The sequence below is a fragment of the Polypterus senegalus genome, chromosome 9 (genome assembly GCF_016835505.1).
Source record: "Polypterus senegalus isolate Bchr_013 chromosome 9, ASM1683550v1, whole genome shotgun sequence".
NCBI classification, from domain to species: domain Eukaryota; kingdom Metazoa; phylum Chordata; class Cladistia; order Polypteriformes; family Polypteridae; genus Polypterus; species Polypterus senegalus.
Genome location: NC_053162.1, coordinates 16,605,000 through 16,622,066, shown reverse-complemented (window position 1 = coordinate 16,622,066; position 17,067 = coordinate 16,605,000). Strand labels below are relative to the sequence as shown.

The following is a 17,067-nucleotide window of genomic DNA, read 5'->3' as shown; positions in this document are numbered from 1 at the left end:
GACGATATCCCAAGCTATGACGACTATTGTTAATGCCACAATGGGGATTCTAATGATCGACCAAGAATCCCAAAGGGCCCAAATCTGCTCTGACTCTCATCTGGATGTTCAACAAGGATTGAGTCTCAAAGACCCTAAAATGGCAAGCTGGGGTCTCAACAAAAACAAAGAAAGAAAACTCTTCTCTAAAACATCTTTTACCAGTGGACTGATTTGTATCGCAAAAATATATATTCTCTTGCATTGAAGACAAGTTAAGAACTACAGCGTAATTGTCTCTGCAGACTGTGTCTGGGGCATGGTACATCATGTTCAACACACCTACTTCAGATTGATTTACAAATCATAATCGTACACTTGACCTGCCCTTACAGCTCAACACTGGGAGTATTGTCAGGCCAAACGACACACTCGTATTCATTCACATTATGAAGCAGGGGTGAGGACTGAGCCCAGTTCTTTGTGTTTATAATTCAGTTTCTAAGCCACTACGTGAAAGAAGTCTAAGTCATATGCCCTTTGCTTCATATGCAAAGCAAGACCCCAAGGAGATGGATCAGCCCTACATTCAAAACAGCTTGTTAATATTTGTCAGCACACAGAAACAGGATAGGAGTTGGAACAACAGACTAACTTTTTATTATTAACTTTACCATTCCTCAATTCCTAATATATCGTATGCAGTAAGAGATCCTTGCTGCTTATTTGTTAAGCAGTACTGTGCACTGATCTTTCAAACAGTGGTGGCAATCGCTGAGTGCTACCTGTAGCCAAAACCATAAGGTGAAGGGACAGAATGGATTAATTGTGATATTAATGTTCTTGATTTGGCGCAGTAAATATCTGTTGAAGTAGAGTAAGGTATTATTTATACATGCTGAGGGGATGAGAGGTGAAGAGTGATACAGACTAGTATTTAGTTCACCTACTAAAGACAGCAAAAAGAATCAGAAGATAATTTTCTTGTAAATTCAAAATCTTGTGATGTTTAGCATAGAGTCCTTTAGAAATCATTTGATAAGTAATGCAATTATTCATGCCAACTTTAATTACTATCTCAACCTCTGTTTTTCCACACTAACAATAAAATGCTTTCCATTGTCCATTTATCTTCTTTTCTCTGCATTGCCTTGCTAGCTACAGATCTGACTTGCCCAATCTGTGGAGCGGTATTCTTGCGTAAGGGGAATCTGTCTGATCACATCCTTTATGTTCATGAAAAGTACCGGCCACATTCCTGTAAACATTGTGATCGTCAATTTGCCAGACCATCAGAAGTGCTAAGACACGTCAAAAGAAGCCACCCAGGTACAGTTCAAATGCTTAATATAAGTCTAACGTTCCTAATGACCAAGTAGTATTTCTTATGCTATGATGGTATCATTTCTATGGAGTGACATCATCTTCCTTTAGAAGTAAACTGTATGATGTATTTGATTGATAGTTTTAAATTTTAAACAAATGTACTGTGTGAGGGATGGCCAGCAGCTCAACCCGGCCGAGTCGCCCAAAGGAGGGAATGATGGGGGGGATGGCAGATATTTTTAGACACTGCCTCCCCCAAAACACTAGATGGCAGCTCCCATGGAGTTTAGCAGTGCCCAGGATTCCCGCAGGGCATCCTGGGTTTTGGAGTTCAGCTTCTCAGCCCTGTTGGGTGCCGTAGGTGAAGGGTGAGCTGTCAAAGGACTTGGGGACTCATCCTTTCCGTATAGCCTGGAAGTACGAAGTAGTCATGAGAAAGGAAGCCCCAAAGTACTTCCGGGCTAAAGAAAAAAGGCAATTAATTCTTCATTAGACCCGGATGTACTAGCCAGTCACGCGATCAAAGACTATATAAATGACTGATGGGAACCCAGCAAGCGAGCCAGGAGATAGTAGACAATGCTTGCTGGGAGGTGTGGAGGAGATAGAAAGAGAAAGAATTGTATTGTTTATTGTATTTAATTGCCTGTTTATTGTGGCTGTGGTGCTTTGGGCCCTGTTTTCAAGAAGAGAAAGTATTAAAATACTTCTTGGTGCTTTTACTTTGTGTCCTGAGCGTCTGTCTGTTGGGGTTAAAGGGGCAACAGCAACCCCTAGCATTCACAACTGATGATTAAAAATATAGTGCAGTGATACAGTGGTTAGTGCTAGTGCTGACCAAGTTCTATGGTCAAATCCCAGAATATTCGCTGTCTACACTATTTGGCTAAATGTTTCTGGACACCCTTCCAAATTATTGAGTTCAGGTGTTTCATTGTTAAACAGGTGTGTAAAATTAAGACATGACTGTGCAATCTCCATTAACAAACAGTAGGATGGGTCATACTGAGGAGCTCAGTATCTTTAAATGTGGCACAGTCAGAGGGTGCCACCTTTGCCACAAGTCAGTATGTGTAATATCTGCTCCACTAGATCTGCCTCGCTAAACTGGAAGTGCTGTTATTGTGAAGTGGAACCAACTATGAAGTGGTAGACCATGCAGACTCACAGAGCGGGGCTACACAATGCCACAGCTGCACGCAAGAATAAGGTCCTTATGCGCAATGCCAGGCATCAAATGGAGTGCTTTAACACACACTCCCGGTGCACTCTGGGACAGTGGAAACGTGTTCTCTGGAGTGGTGAGTCACACTTCAATTTCTGGCAGTCTGATGGAAAAATGGATGCCAGGAAAACGCTAAATTCAGGGCTGCATAGTGTTTACTGTAAGGTTTGGTGTAGATGGGATAACGGTCTTGGACTGTTTTTCAGAGGTTTCTTGGTTCCACTGGGGGTACTGCTAGTGCTACAGCATACAAATTTCCATTTTAGACAACTGTGTCCTTCCAACTTTGTGGCATCAGTTTTGGGAAGACCCTTTTCTCTTCCTGCATGACTGGGCCCCTTCTGCTCTGTTGGGCACTTGATCTTGCAAGGCCCTCAGTCTGAAAAATTGCTCCAGGGTTGCTGTGCAATGATTGACCCTGCGCTCTGACCCTCAGGATTTGCAATAAAAACAATTTCTCTTTAGGAATTTACAAATACAACCCCAAATCAGAAAATGTTGGGACGATATGCACTGAAAAAAGTCCATTCAACTTAAAATAATTAAGATAATGATTCACACTTAATATTTTCAATCTGAAAACATATACAGTGGAACCTCGGTTTGCGAGCATAATTCGTTCCGGAAACGTGCTCGCAGTCCAAAGCACTCGTATATCAAAGCGAATTTCTCCATAAGAAATAATGGAAACTCAGATGATTCGTTCCACAACCCAAAACTATTCATATAAAAATGATGAATACAAAATATAAAGTAAAAATACATAAAACAAATTAACCTGCACTTTACCTTTGAAAAGAATCATGGCTGGTATGAGTGAGTTTCTAAACTCTTGTGGGAGTCCACCCAATGGGACGACCCACGGAAGAGCTTCCCAAAGCAATCGCAGTCTCCCAGCGCTATAACAGCTTGCTGTAAAAGCAAATCCGAAAAGATCGTGGCCTGCCGTTGATGGGTGATACAAGGAATATTATAAATGCGCAGGGCACAGTACTACTTCGCAACGACCCTGCCTGACTGCTGTGTCTGTGTATAGGAGAATGGCCGATCCTGCTACAATAAATAACTGCGCCGTTGCTTTTTCAAGCTGAATAAAGCTAATGTTGTTAAATTACTGAGACTGTTTTGGGACACAAGACGGGGACTCGCACGTCACAGCACACACATGCGCGCTCCTAATTTTTATTAGAATGTGTTGCACGCCTGAAATGTAGGAATGGATGTCTGTTAACAAATGAAATTTGTTGACCAGGCATAACAAAATATCTTGGGTTCATACTGTCTGTAATGAAGTAAAAGTCAATTTAAGAATCACTATGTTTTTTTTTTATTTGTATTTTCCATCTGTCCCAACATTTTCTGATCTGGGGTTGTATATCAAATCAAAAAGTAAATAAATCAATAACGCCAGGTCCATAAAGACATTGAGGAACTCAAGTGGCCTGCAGAGAAATGAAACGGTTTGGGAGGATTGGGAACGCCAGTTGCGAGGCAGGTCTTCTCGTCCATCGTTTTTTGGATGGACTGTCCAACAAGTTCCTATAGGTGTGAGGTCAGGTGTCCACTAACCTTTAGCCATATAGTGCATGTGAAGACCGCCTGTTCTGTCTCTGGATGCTCCTGTTTCTTCCCAGACTCTGATGATTACTGTTGTATGTTGTATGTCGTAATTGTGTTTGTATGAGCCTCTGACTTTATTACAGGAAACATTAGAGCACATAATGATCGTTACGTTTACGTTGGTGACTCCAAACTGATCCATTACACTGGTCTACAAAAAATCTTTTTTGTTACTTTTTTTGTACACTGATTTCATATATGAAATCGGAATCAAGCTAGCACATCAGATTTTTTAGATACACATTATTGCCGTTTTGACACTTTTGAATATCAATATAATATATCAACACAATATCCAGAGTTTGAACTCTGTCCCACCAAAATTTGTTGAATGTGTTTATTCTGAAAACAAACCAGAAGATGAAAGCACAGACACTTTAAAACATGTTTATGTAAATTTACCTCAATATAAAAGCGAGGTCAGTGTGCTCAAAATTGTCTGAAGCAATTGCTTTTGCGCTTGTGCTGCACATCCATCTCTCTTTGCATGAACCAACAGTAGTCACCTATCATGCTCAGAGAAATTTTTCCCTGATATCGGTTTTCCATCACCTTTGTATCTTAATGAAATCTTTCCCCATGCTCATCTCTGACATAGCTTGGATTTGGTGGAAAAAAGTCAAGATGAGAATGTAAAAAATGTGTCTTTAGTGACATTCTGGCTCCCGTAAGCTAATATACAGTCATATGAAAAAGTTTGGGAACGTCTCTTAATTCTTTGGATTTTTGTTTATCATTGGCTGAGCTTTCAAAGTAGCAACTTCCTTTTAATATCTGACATCCCTTTTGGAAACAGTAGTATTTCAGCAGTGACATTAAGTTTATTAGATTAACAGAAAATATGCCATACGCATCATAACAAAATTAGACAGGTGCAGAAATATGGGAACCCCAACAGAGATATGACATCAATACTTAGTTGAGCCTCCTTTTGCTCCTTTGAGCCTCTAGACGCCTCCTATAGCCTGTGATGAGTGTCTGGATTCTGGATGGAGGTATTTCTGACCATTCTTCATACAAAATCTCTCTGGTTCAGTTCAATTTGATGGCTGCCGAACATGGACAGCCTGCTTCAAATCATACCATAGATTTTCGATGATATTCAAGTCAGGGGACTGTGACGGCCATTCCAGAACATTGTACTTCTCTCCCTACATGAATGCCTTTGTAGATTTCGAACTGTGTTTTGGGTCATTGTCTTGTTGAAATATCCAACCCCTGCGTAACTTCAACTTTGTGACTGATGCTTGAAAATTATCCTGAAGAATTTGATGATATTGGGTTGAATTCATCCGATCCTTGACTTTAACGAGGGCTCCAGTCCCTGAACTAGCCACACAGCCCCGCAGCATGATGGAACCTCCACCACATTTGACAGTAGGTAGCAGGTGTTTTTTTGGAATGTGCTGTTCTTCTTCCACCATGTAAAGCACTTTTTGTTATCAACAACATTTATTTATATAGCACATTTTCATACAAAAAGTAGGTCAAAGTCCTTTACATAATGAAGAATAGAAAAATAAAAGACACAGTAAGAAAATAAAATAAGTCAATATTAATTCACATAGAATAAGAGTAAGGTCCAATGGCCAGGGGTGACAGAAAAAACAAAAAAAAAAACTCCAGACGGCTGGAGAAAAAAAATAAAATCTGCAGGGATTCCAGACCATTAGACTGCCCAGTCCCCTCTGACCACATAACTCAATTTTTGTCTCATCAGTCCAAAGCACTTTGTTCCAAAATTAATCTGGCTTGTCTAAATGAGCATTTGCTCTGTTTGTGGCGTGAGTGCAGAAAGGGCTTCTTTCTCATCACCCTGCCATACAGATGTTCTTTGTGCAAATTGTGCTGAATTGTAGAATGACATACAGATACACCATCTGCAGCAAGATGTTCTTGCAGGTCTTTGGAGGTGATCTATGGGTTGTCTGTCACCATTCTCACGATCCTACACATATGCCGCTACTGTATTTTTCTTGGCCTGCCAGACCTGCTGGGTTAAACAGCAACTGTGCCTGTGGCCTTCCATTTCCTGATTCCATACCTTACAGTTGAAACTGACAGTTTAAACCTCTGAGATAGTTTTTGTAGCCTTCCCCTAAACCATGAGACTGAACAATCTTTGTTTTCAGATCTGAAGAGAGTTGCTTTGAGGACCCCATGCTGTCTGTCACTCTTCAGAGGAGAGTCAAAGGGAAGGAAGCACAACTTGTAATTGACCGCCTGAAATACCTTTTACCACTCATGATTGGACACACCTGTCTGTGAAGTTCTAGGCTTAACAAGCTCATCCAACCAATTTGGTGTTGCAAGTCATCAGCATTGAGCAGTGACAGGCATTCAAATCAGCAGCATTACAAGGGGACCCACATTTTTGCACAGCTAGTTTTTCACATCTGATTTAATTTCATACAACTAAATACTGCTTCACTAAAAATCACCCCAGTACTCAGATATTCCTAGGAAATGAAAGACATACCACTGTTAACGTTTTTGTTGAAAGTAGACTAAATTATTATGCAGGCTGAGAGGGGTTCCCAAACTTTTTCATATGACTGTATTTTCAGCATATTCTCCAGAAGCTCAATGTTATTCTCTACTCTGTGATTGTCAAGAAAATTCTGATCAAACTTCACAAATGAGGGTGCTGATTCGGTGGGCTTCAGTTTCCTTTTGAACTCATCGTCAAGCATCAGTTCACGGATTTCAGGGCCAACAAAAACACCTTCCTTAATTTTTTCTTCACTTTTCTTGAAACCAAACTTATTTCTTAAATGCTGAGATGCATCCCCTTTACTGTCCAGTCATCCTAGTTGTCCAAGACCTGGAACATCATAACTAAAAAACAGGACGTGCTGGACAAAAACAGCTTTCAGATTTGGAGTCAGCAAGTGAAATTTGTTAAAGTAAAGGTGAAATAATCCCAGTAGAAAAATGCTTGTTGACCAGTGTTATGGGTGTGTGACTAAGTGTGCCATATGGTGGGTTATTTTGTCTTGTTCAGGGTTGGTTCTCTAGGTTTTTTCAGGACGTTTCATAAGACTATCCTGGCAAGACAGTGACGTATTTTTTTTTCACATGCTGTCTCAATACAGTGGAACCTCGGTTCATGAACGTCTCTGAACATGTACAAATCAGGTAATGACCTAAAAGTCTGCCAAACTTTTGCATCTGTTCACGACCACACACTCGGGTGATGAACAAGCCAGTTTCCCTTCCAGTTCATGCGGGCCGATGATTTCCACACGTGTTCAGTCTCTACCTGTACTGTACATTGTTCTTGGTGCATCATGCAGAGGGACTCTCCCTCAAAACTGTGACCTCCTCTCAACCCAGTTACCTCCTGTGGTATAGCGGGTCCACAGCTCCCATCAAAAAGGCCAGTTTTAATAAATAATTATCGAGGGGACGTGGTGGTGTGTGGCCGAAGCGGTTCCTGAGGAGTTCGTGATGTGGGTGTTTCTCACCTAAGTGCACAGGTGAGAAGCGGTCCACATCCGGAATTATTCCCAGAAGCTGCTGATTGTCACGAATACCATGTCTCTTCATAAATGGAAACACAAGTCGGCTAAAGGGAAAAAGAAGAGAACAGGAAAGAATGGGAGGTTGCAGGAGAAGGCAGGAAGCAGGAGGAGAAAGCTGGTGCAGAGAGAGAGAGGGAGGGAGCGAGCACGTGAGAGAGAGAGAGAGAGAGAGTGTGAGAGAGAGAGAGAGCATGAGAGAGTGAGAGCGAGTGAGAGAGAGAGAGAGTGTGAGAGAGCATGAGAGAGTGAGAGCGAGAGAGAGAGAGAGAGAGAAAGCGAGCGTGAGAGAGCGAGAAAGCAAGTGAGAGAGAGAGAGAGCGAGCGTGAGAGAGAGAGTGAGGGAGCGAGCGTGAGAGAGAAAGTGAGGGAGCGAGCGTGAGAGAGAGAAAGAGGGCGAGAGTGCATAAGAGAGAGAGAGCGAGCGAGCATGAGAGAGAGAGGGCGAGAGAGAGTGAGAGAGCATGCGAGAGAGAGAGAGAGAGCGAGCGAGAATGCAGCTGAGCAGGGATCCTGGGTGTTTGTCTCAGTGTTATTCAATGTTTGTACATTTAGTTTACTATTACACTGTGCATTCTATGGTATAATTAACTATTTTTGTGCTTAAAAATCTTTAAAAAAAGTATATTTACATACAGTTTGTACGGTCCAGAATGGATTAATTGTATTTACATACAATCTTATGGGGGAAATTACTTCGGGTCACGACCAAATCGGGTTACAACTAGAGTTTTGGAACGAATTATGATCGTGAACCGAGGTTCCACTGTACTGTGCTTTGAGTTTCCTTTTTGACCGACTGTAACAACCCTTCCCACCCCTTTAGGTCTCCTTATTATTTTTTACCACAAACCTATTTTATATTCATTGACCATCTTAAGCTGTTGTAGTGATGATCCTAACATTTAGAACAGATCACATTTAGGGTGATTTTATGGGTTTTGGATAAACAAAGCACCTTCAATCTAGCAGAAATCCATTAAAATTGAATATTTGGTCGAAACTGACCCAAAGGATGTGGCAGTGTTCAAAATGTGGAGCAGCTGCTGGAACACGTTTTGCTTTTTTGTAAATTTAGGGCACTTTACTAAAATCCTTCATATTTTTGAGGAGAAGAGAGGAAATTTAGCTTGTCCATGTCAGTTGTGAATAAACAAAGCACCTTAAATGATGAGTTAAATAAAGACTAAAGTCAGTGGTGGGTCAATACTGAGCCAAAGACATAGAAAGGTAAACATTTTTAGAAGCTGTACAAAGTGTGGAATTTGAAACCTTTTTTTTTTTTTACTTTTTCATTTTGGAAAATTTAGAAAAAGTCAGCAGGATTCATCAAGATGTAATTTAGGGCGCTTTTACAAACGCTTTTACGAGGATAAATGAATGTTACATAATTGAAGTACAATAGCTGTTTTGTTTTTTTTTTTTGTTTTTTGTTTTCAACCCTTCATTTCATTCATGTGGATGTTTAGGTGTAACTATATTTAAAATTTTAATTGCAGATAAAGTTGCTTCCCTAGAAGCAAGTGTAATCATAAATGGAAATTCCGAGGAAAGCCTGCTATTCAGCAGTTTTTGTGAAAAGCCTGAGGCAGACTTATGTAGTGCTGACTACGAGCAGTCAAATACACCCGATACTCCTGGAGACACAAACGATGAACTGGTTAATCGAAACTCCTCCAGTGAGATGTTCAGCAAAGTACGAAATTCAAGTCAAACAACAGATCTGGATGAGCATCACAGTAAGCACCCTCTAAGCACATCACATCACCAAGAGCCTGTAGCTGAGATTCACGAGTCGGAGGAATCTGGTAAGACACATTTGAATGTGTACTTTGTTTTTTTTTAAATTGTACCGTAAATTACATTTTTATTAGTAGGTTTTCCAAATAAGTCCATTTAAACTGCATTATCTTAGATGACCCATACAGTCCAGACTTGACGTTACATGGTTATTAACCCATTTTCACAAGTAGCTTGTCAACATAAACCAATAAACTGCTCCACAGGACATGGCCTCCCTTCAATTGTACTTGGGGGCCGTAATTTACACATTTCTGATGAAGGTGTTGGTGAGGCTGGCAGTGGCACTGACTCTGTGGTCTGAACATGAATCCCAATGCCCCAGTGCAGTGATGAGGACACTGTGCTGTAAAAATGGTGCCCTTCTTTGGATGAGACATAATATTGAGGTCCTGACTCTCTGTGGTCAAAAAAGATCGCTGGGCATCATTCGTCCTTCATGGTGTGAGGACAACAGCCTCACCCTTAACACAGACAAGACGAAGGAGATGATAGTGGACATGAGGAAGGAGACCTCACCGGCCACTGTTCATCCGAGGGCTTGAAGTGGAGAGGGTGAGCAGCATTAAATACCTGGGTGTCTACATCTGTGAGGACCTCACTTGGACACTTAACACCACACAGCTGGTCAAGAGGGCTCAACAACGGCTGTAATTTCTGAGGAGGCTAAGTAAGTCTGGTATGTTGACTAAGATCCTTGGCATTGTTGAGAGCATCTTGACCAGCTGCATCACCATGTGGTACGGCAACACTACTGCTATGGACCGCAAACGCCTGCAGAGAGTGGTAAAGACTGCTGAGTAGATCACCAGGACCCCACTGCCCTCCCTGCAGAGCATCTACAACTGCAGAGTCTGCAGGAGAACTGCCTCGATCCTCAGGGACCCCCAACACGAACTGTTCACACTTCTACCCTCAGACAGGAGGTACAGACGTATGAAATGCAGGACTTCCAGGCTAAAGAACTCTTTCTTTCCCAAGGCCATTAGACTCTTAAATAACTGACTGGAGTTTATAACCGTGGGTCACCTCATTCTATCTACTTCACACAACTGTATTTGACTTGTCCATCACACACCTACCTGCACATTACACTATTCTGTTTTTATACCTAATGCTGCCTCTGTTACTTATTATCTATTTGCTACTTACCGTATCGGCCCGAAGTTAACGCGGCCCCCAATTTTTTCATGAAGATTTTAGAAAAAAAAATACGAATTTAACGCGATCCGTTCATTTTTCATAAAAGAATTCAAAGAATTCCACCGTCGTAGTGATAAACCGTTCCGTTTCATCATTCTTTTACACCAACCCATACTTACTTTAAAGTCCATTTTAGGGATGTTTAAATTTGCAGCCTCATCTAACGCCTTAAATTTTATAACTTCACAGGATATTGGGAATCCTTCATTTCGCTTTTCTATTACAAATTTTACCACTCGCTGCTCAACTTCTTTAAACCTTCCAATTTTGGGTCCACTAAAAGATTTTCTTGAGGAATTTGCATTCATATATTTCGTTAAATATTTTCTCCAGAGATGGACGTTTACTTCTGGAACTCCCTATTTCCTTGAAGCTCTCATGTTGTTCGTTCTCTCTGCCTCATTTGCAATCATAATCTTAAAATTCATATTGCAGGTTCTCCTGGTACCTTTATTTGTCTCTTTGATAAGCCTTTTTTCTCAACACTACTATTATAACTTGTGCCCATTTTTTATGGGCAATAAAGAACCCACCGCTAGAGCAAACATGCAAATTACTACTATAACAGTTGCGAGAGACGTGGACTTCACTTACCTGTGAATCATAGACACAATAGCCACTTGCTGGCGTATGCCGGACGCGCGCCAGAATCGAAATGCACGAAACCAGCGATTCCACCGGAGCTAGAAACTCTCGTGCAGTCTCGTGTACTCGAACTGATCCGAACTATACCGAATGCAGCACGTGTGATTCGTGCGACCGACACGCAGGTCGGTCGGAGGCATAGGCGTACTAATAAGAAGAGTTGTTACATTGAATTGCCTAGTCCTCGAATTTAACGCGAGTCCACTTTTGAACGGGAAATATTTAGTCAAAAAAGGTTGCATTGTATTCGGGCCAATACGGTATTATCTAATTTTATCTTTATCCTTTTTTTTTTTTTTTTGTCATTTGGTGTGGACAGCAAAGAAAGAATTTCATTGTACAGGGAAACGTGTTTCCTTACTGTGCACAAGACAATAAACTTGGACTTAAAGAGTGGGGTGTATCCTGACGTCCAGGGTAAATTGTCCTCCATGCCTAGTCAATCTGGCCAATCAGGTGCACTGTTCCTGCTATTTATGTTACATGTCTAGTGATTTGTGTGACTCATTAGAACTTGCTTGACAAGCCTGGAAATCAAATTCTAATAATTACAACACTTTCCATTTATATAGAGCTCTTTTCACTACTCAGAGTAGCTTTTCATAGTAAGTGAGGAGCCACTTCAACCACCACTAATATGTACTGTAGCATTCACCTGGATGTTGTGATGGCAGACTTTTTTGCGTCAGTACATTCATCACTCATTAACTATTAGGTGGTGAAGTGGTCAGAGAAAGTTAGCGAATTAGAGTCAGGGGATGATTAGGGGGCCATGGAGGGCATTTTAGCCTGGACATCGGGATACACCCTGCTCTTTACGAAGAATGCCAAGGGATCTTTTATGACCACAGAGAGTCAGGACCCCATTTACAAGAGGGTGCTATTTTTACAGCACACTGTCCCCGTCACTGCACTGGGGCATTGGGATTCACATTCAGACCTCAGGGTATGTGCCCCCTGCTGGTGTCACCAGCACCTCTTCCAGTGGCAACCCAGTCTTTTTCTAGATGGTCTCCCATCGACCTGAATGTACTTAGCTTCAGGTGGATGACTTTTTCTGAAATGTATGTAGCGTGGGCCGCTTGCAATTCTCAAATTAAACTTATGAATCACATACGATGAATAATTTGAATTTAGGATACTTATAGAAAATGACAAACATGCCAAGCGCAGTAAAAGCGTCAATAGATATCTAACACCCCTGGGATCAGGCAGGTGCCACATATGGACATCTGCTGGATATTCCAACACTGTTATTCTGCAAGATGTTATTTAGGCTGAATGACTCACAATAAAATGAGTATACACACCGAGACGAGCAGACACATTTACAGTAATGGTGAAGAGGAAACTGTTAGAACCAACTGGGAAAACAGCATCAGACAAGATTGGGCTGCTTCCCAGAATCTCTTGGCAGATTTTTTTGTGGCAATACTGCTTGTGATTTAGAAGAAACATCAAATTTGAAAGTGTTGTAGATATGAGAGGACCTGTAGATCTGTAGTTCACGAAAGCCTCGGGCAAAGTTAAGATGACTGATGAACAAACCATTGTTTGCTCAAAGGGTGAAGTTTCCCAGCGGACAGACAATGCACAAAAAAAAAGAAAATGCCAAGATGAGAACCTAGAAAAAGATGTCATGATCAAGTGAAAAAGGCAAATGCAGCCTTCTCTTACATATTCAAAAATAACAATGAGCAACGCACTTTTCTTATATGTTTGAATTCCTGAAAACTGCTGACGACATTGTGATCTGTAGCGATAGTAGGGAGCAGGTTGAGGAGACCCTGGAGAAGTGGAGATATGCTCTAGAGAGAAGAGGAATGAAGGTCAGTAGGACCACCAAGACAGAGTACATGTGTGTGAATGAGAGGGAGGTCAGTGGAATGGTGAGGTTGTAGGGAGTAGAGTTGGCGAAGGTGGATGAGTTTAAATACTTGGGATCAGCAGTAGAAGAGAGGTGAAGAAGAGAGTGTAGGCAGGGTGGAATGGGTGGAGAAGAGTGTCAGGAGTGATTTGTGACAGACGGGCACCAGCAAGAGTGAAAGGGAAGGTCTACGAGACGGTAGTGAGATCAGCTTTGTTATATGGTTTGGAGAAGGTGGCACTGACCAGAAAGCAGTAGACAGAGCTGGAGGTGACAGAGTTAAAGATGTTAAGATTTGCATTGGGTGTGATGAGGATGAACAGGATTAGAAATGAGGACTTTAGTGGGTCAGCTCAGGTGGGACAGTTGGGAGACAAAGTCAGAGAGGCGAGATTGCATTGGTTTGGACATGTGCAGAGGAGAGATGAGGGGTATACCGAGAGAAGGGTACTAAGGATAGAGCTGCCAGGCAAGAGGAAAAGAGGAAGGCCTAAGAGAAGGTTTATGGATGTGGTGAGAGTGGACATGCAGGTGATGGGTGTGACAGAGCAAGATGCAGAGGATCAGGAAGATATGGAAGATGATGATCCGCTGTAGTGACCCTTAATCGGAGCAGCCAAAAGAAGAAGAAGAAACTCGATACTTCAAGCTGAACACAAATATAATTTCCCATCAACAACATCACACAGGACTTTGAGGACTCATGAAATTAACTTGTAATGAATTTAGCGTGTTTAATCACTCCATGATGCTGACACAATTGAACTAAAAATGTTTTACTGACGATTTTGTACTCTACATCTGATGCTTCTCATTTCAGTGTACAGCACTGAAGGATTCCACTTGCCGGATCCAGCTTTTCCATTTTTGTAAATTCCTGGTGAAACTTTTCACTGTGTCTGTCACTCGCTGTGCCAAGTGTGAATGCAGCAAATGAATCCGTAATGACAGGTTGCACTTCATGCTTTTCTGTGCTTGCTGTCAACCAGCTAAAGTTAGTGTGGTGCTATGCAGCTGAGAAGAACGGTATCCTTGAATGCCTTCCATGCGATTTTCTCTGACCCCAACTATCAGACTTTCATACCGTTTGTCATTAATGACGTGTGTGATTTGTGGACCAATCAAAATGCCTTCCTTCATCATGACATCAGTTAGTCTTGGAAACATCTGTCCCAAACACCTTCCCCGTTCATCACTTTCTTAAAACTTTTAATCACTCCAAGTTTTGTTTGAAGAGGAAGAAAAATTTCCTTTGTTGGGTCGACAAGTGGATCATTTTGCACCCCATCCAAATGCTTATGAAGTAGCCAGATCTTTTTAATGTGATGAGACTCTTTGGCACGGCCATCCAATTCACAGTACTTATTGTATCTGAGCTACACTCCTAGTATCAGTACCACCGCCGATGTTCCAGTTGTTGTTGTACTGTGTATACTGGTCAAAAAAATGAAAGGACCACGTTTTAATGAGAGTGTAGCATCAAGTCAATGAAACCTGTGGGCTATTGATCTGGTCAGTTAAGTAGCAGAGTGGCTTCGGTGTTAATGAAATGAACTACGGGTGTAGTAGAGGGGCAAAAATAAGACAACCCCCAGAACAGGAATAAATGGGCTAATAGGTGGAGGCCACTGACATTTTTCCCTCCTCATCTGTTTTTTTCACTCGTTTTGCATTTAGCTACGGTCAGTGTCACTACTGGTAGCATGAGGTGTTACCTGGGCCCTACAGAGGTGGCACAGGTCGTCCAACTTCTCCAGGATAGTATATCAATACACGCCATTGTCAGAAGGTTTGTCATATTTCCCAGCACAGTCTCAATGGCATGGAGGAGATTCCAGGAGACAGGCAGTTAGTCTAGGAGAGCTGGACAGGGCCCCTCGTAAAAGGTCCTTAACCCATCAGCAGGACTGACCGGTATCTACTCCTTTGGGCAAGGAGGAACAAGATGAGCAGTGCCAGAGCCTACAAAATGACCTCCAGCAGGCAGGCCACTGGTGTGAATGCCTCTGACTAAACAATCAAAAACAGACTTCATGAGGGTGGCCTGAGGGCCTGACGTCCTCTAGTGGGCCCTGTGCTCACTGCCCAGCACCGTGGAGCTCGACTGGTATTTGCCATAGAATACCAGAATTGGGAGGTCCACCACTGGCGCCCTGTGCTTTACACAGAGGAGAGCTGGTTCAACCTGAGCACATATGACAGACGTGAAAGGGTCTGGAGAAGCCGTGGAGAATGTTATGCTGCCTGTAACATCGTTCGGCATGACCAGTTTGGTGGTGGGTAGGTGATGGTATATCTGGGGAGGCATATCCATGGAGGGACGCACAGACCTCTACAGGCTAGACAACGGCACCTTGACTGCCATTAGTTATCTGGATGAAATCCTGGGTTCTTCCTGGTTCACGACAATGCCCGGCCTCATGTGGCGAGAGTATGCAGGCGGTTCCTGGAGGATGAAGGAATTGATACCATTGCCTGGCCCCCACGCTCACTCGCCTGACCTGACCTCAATCCAATAGACATTATGTTTCGGTCCATCCGACGCCGCCAGGTTGCACCTCAGACTGTCCAGTAGCTCAGTGATGCCCTGGTCCATATCTGGGAAGAGATCCCCCAGGACACCATCCATCATCTCATTAGGAGCATGTCCCCAAACCCCACTCCCCCGACATTGTCAGGCATACATACAAGCACGTGGGGGCCATTCAAACTACTGCGTACGATTTGGAGTTGCTGCAATGACTTGCCAGCCTTTCGTTCCAAACACATGGCCATATCAGTCCATAGCAGTAGAGATAGTCAGCGGGATTTTTTCCTTTAATTGTTCCTTTAATTTTTTGGAGCAGTTTATATAACCTTATGAGAGGCAGTCACAAAAATAAGTGATTGCAATAAAACAGTACGTGACAGAAAAATTTAAAGATGATTTTTGTGATCAGCAAGGTAAAATAAAAGATATCTTCAAGTGTTCAGGAAGCCAAATGTTCCGTATCCTGTGGAATAAAATCAATGGCAGCACAGTCTAAAAGTGAGCACAGCCACAGTATCAACACTTGAAGATCCTGCCAGCCAAGAAAGGAACCTAAAAAGAAACTCACAGACAAGCAAGCCAACGTCATCGTATCTGCGACAGAAGGCCTCATTTCTCAGAATGCTGGTTAGTAAAGCAGCCCAGATAAGTGCTAATGCTGTCGTGCTGTGTTTATCTTTGAACAACTTGGATTAATTAAAAACAAAACTTATTACATGCACATTATAAATTGAGCCACTGCAACCAATTACAACCAACTACCCTAAAAACAGAACTAACCACACAAGTCCAGTGAGTTAGCCTGTCGTCAGCCCGACTGTTTGTTCACGTTACTAAATGTTGAGACCAAACCAGTGTTCAGAAACTTTCTTTTAAATTGTTAAACCTGTATTAGAATTTGGTTTGTTTTAGAAATAATGGTACTAATAATTAATCAAGCATCTTATGACTAATTTTCCTTTTGTCATTTTAGATTGCTTATCAATGATACAGATTAGCAACGTTACCTCCTTAGTGATGTCACCTACTGAATTCCTTTTATTTCCAGGTAGGGAGCTCATGGACTTCTAATCAAGAAAAAAGGTTTTTAGAACGTACTGTCTAGAAATGTTCTCTTTGTTAATATGGCATCCTTTATAAATGTAACAAAGTTCATTTGAAATAATAATAATACAAAAATAATAATAATGCAGAAATAGGTTTTCTGTTTTAATTGCATTTATGTGTGGCTAGCTATTTAAACAAACATGAAATCTATGATGGACTGGAGTCCCCATCTATGGGATTGTTCCAGCCTTGTGTCCTGTTGTAATTAATTCCAGTTCCCCCGTGACCCTACTCAGGACTAAGT

At 41.9% G+C, this 17,067-nt stretch overlaps 1 protein-coding gene across 3 annotated transcripts in view; it reads left to right on the top strand.

The window, feature by feature from the left end:
- Positions 1–17,067, top strand: part of LOC120535130 (zinc finger and BTB domain-containing protein 41-like) — a 133,291-nt gene that overhangs the window by 101,148 nt on the left and 15,076 nt on the right. For 2 of the 3 annotated variants that reach the window (XM_039762738.1, XM_039762737.1), the window contains exons 15-17: positions 1,138–1,308; positions 9,171–9,479; positions 16,690–16,764. In XM_039762738.1, coding sequence (XP_039618672.1) covers positions 1,138–1,308; positions 9,171–9,479; positions 16,690–16,764 — 555 coding nt within the window. The remainder of the gene's footprint in view (positions 1–1,137; positions 1,309–9,170; positions 9,480–16,689; positions 16,765–17,067) is intronic. The other variant, XM_039762739.1, reaches the window with a different exon arrangement.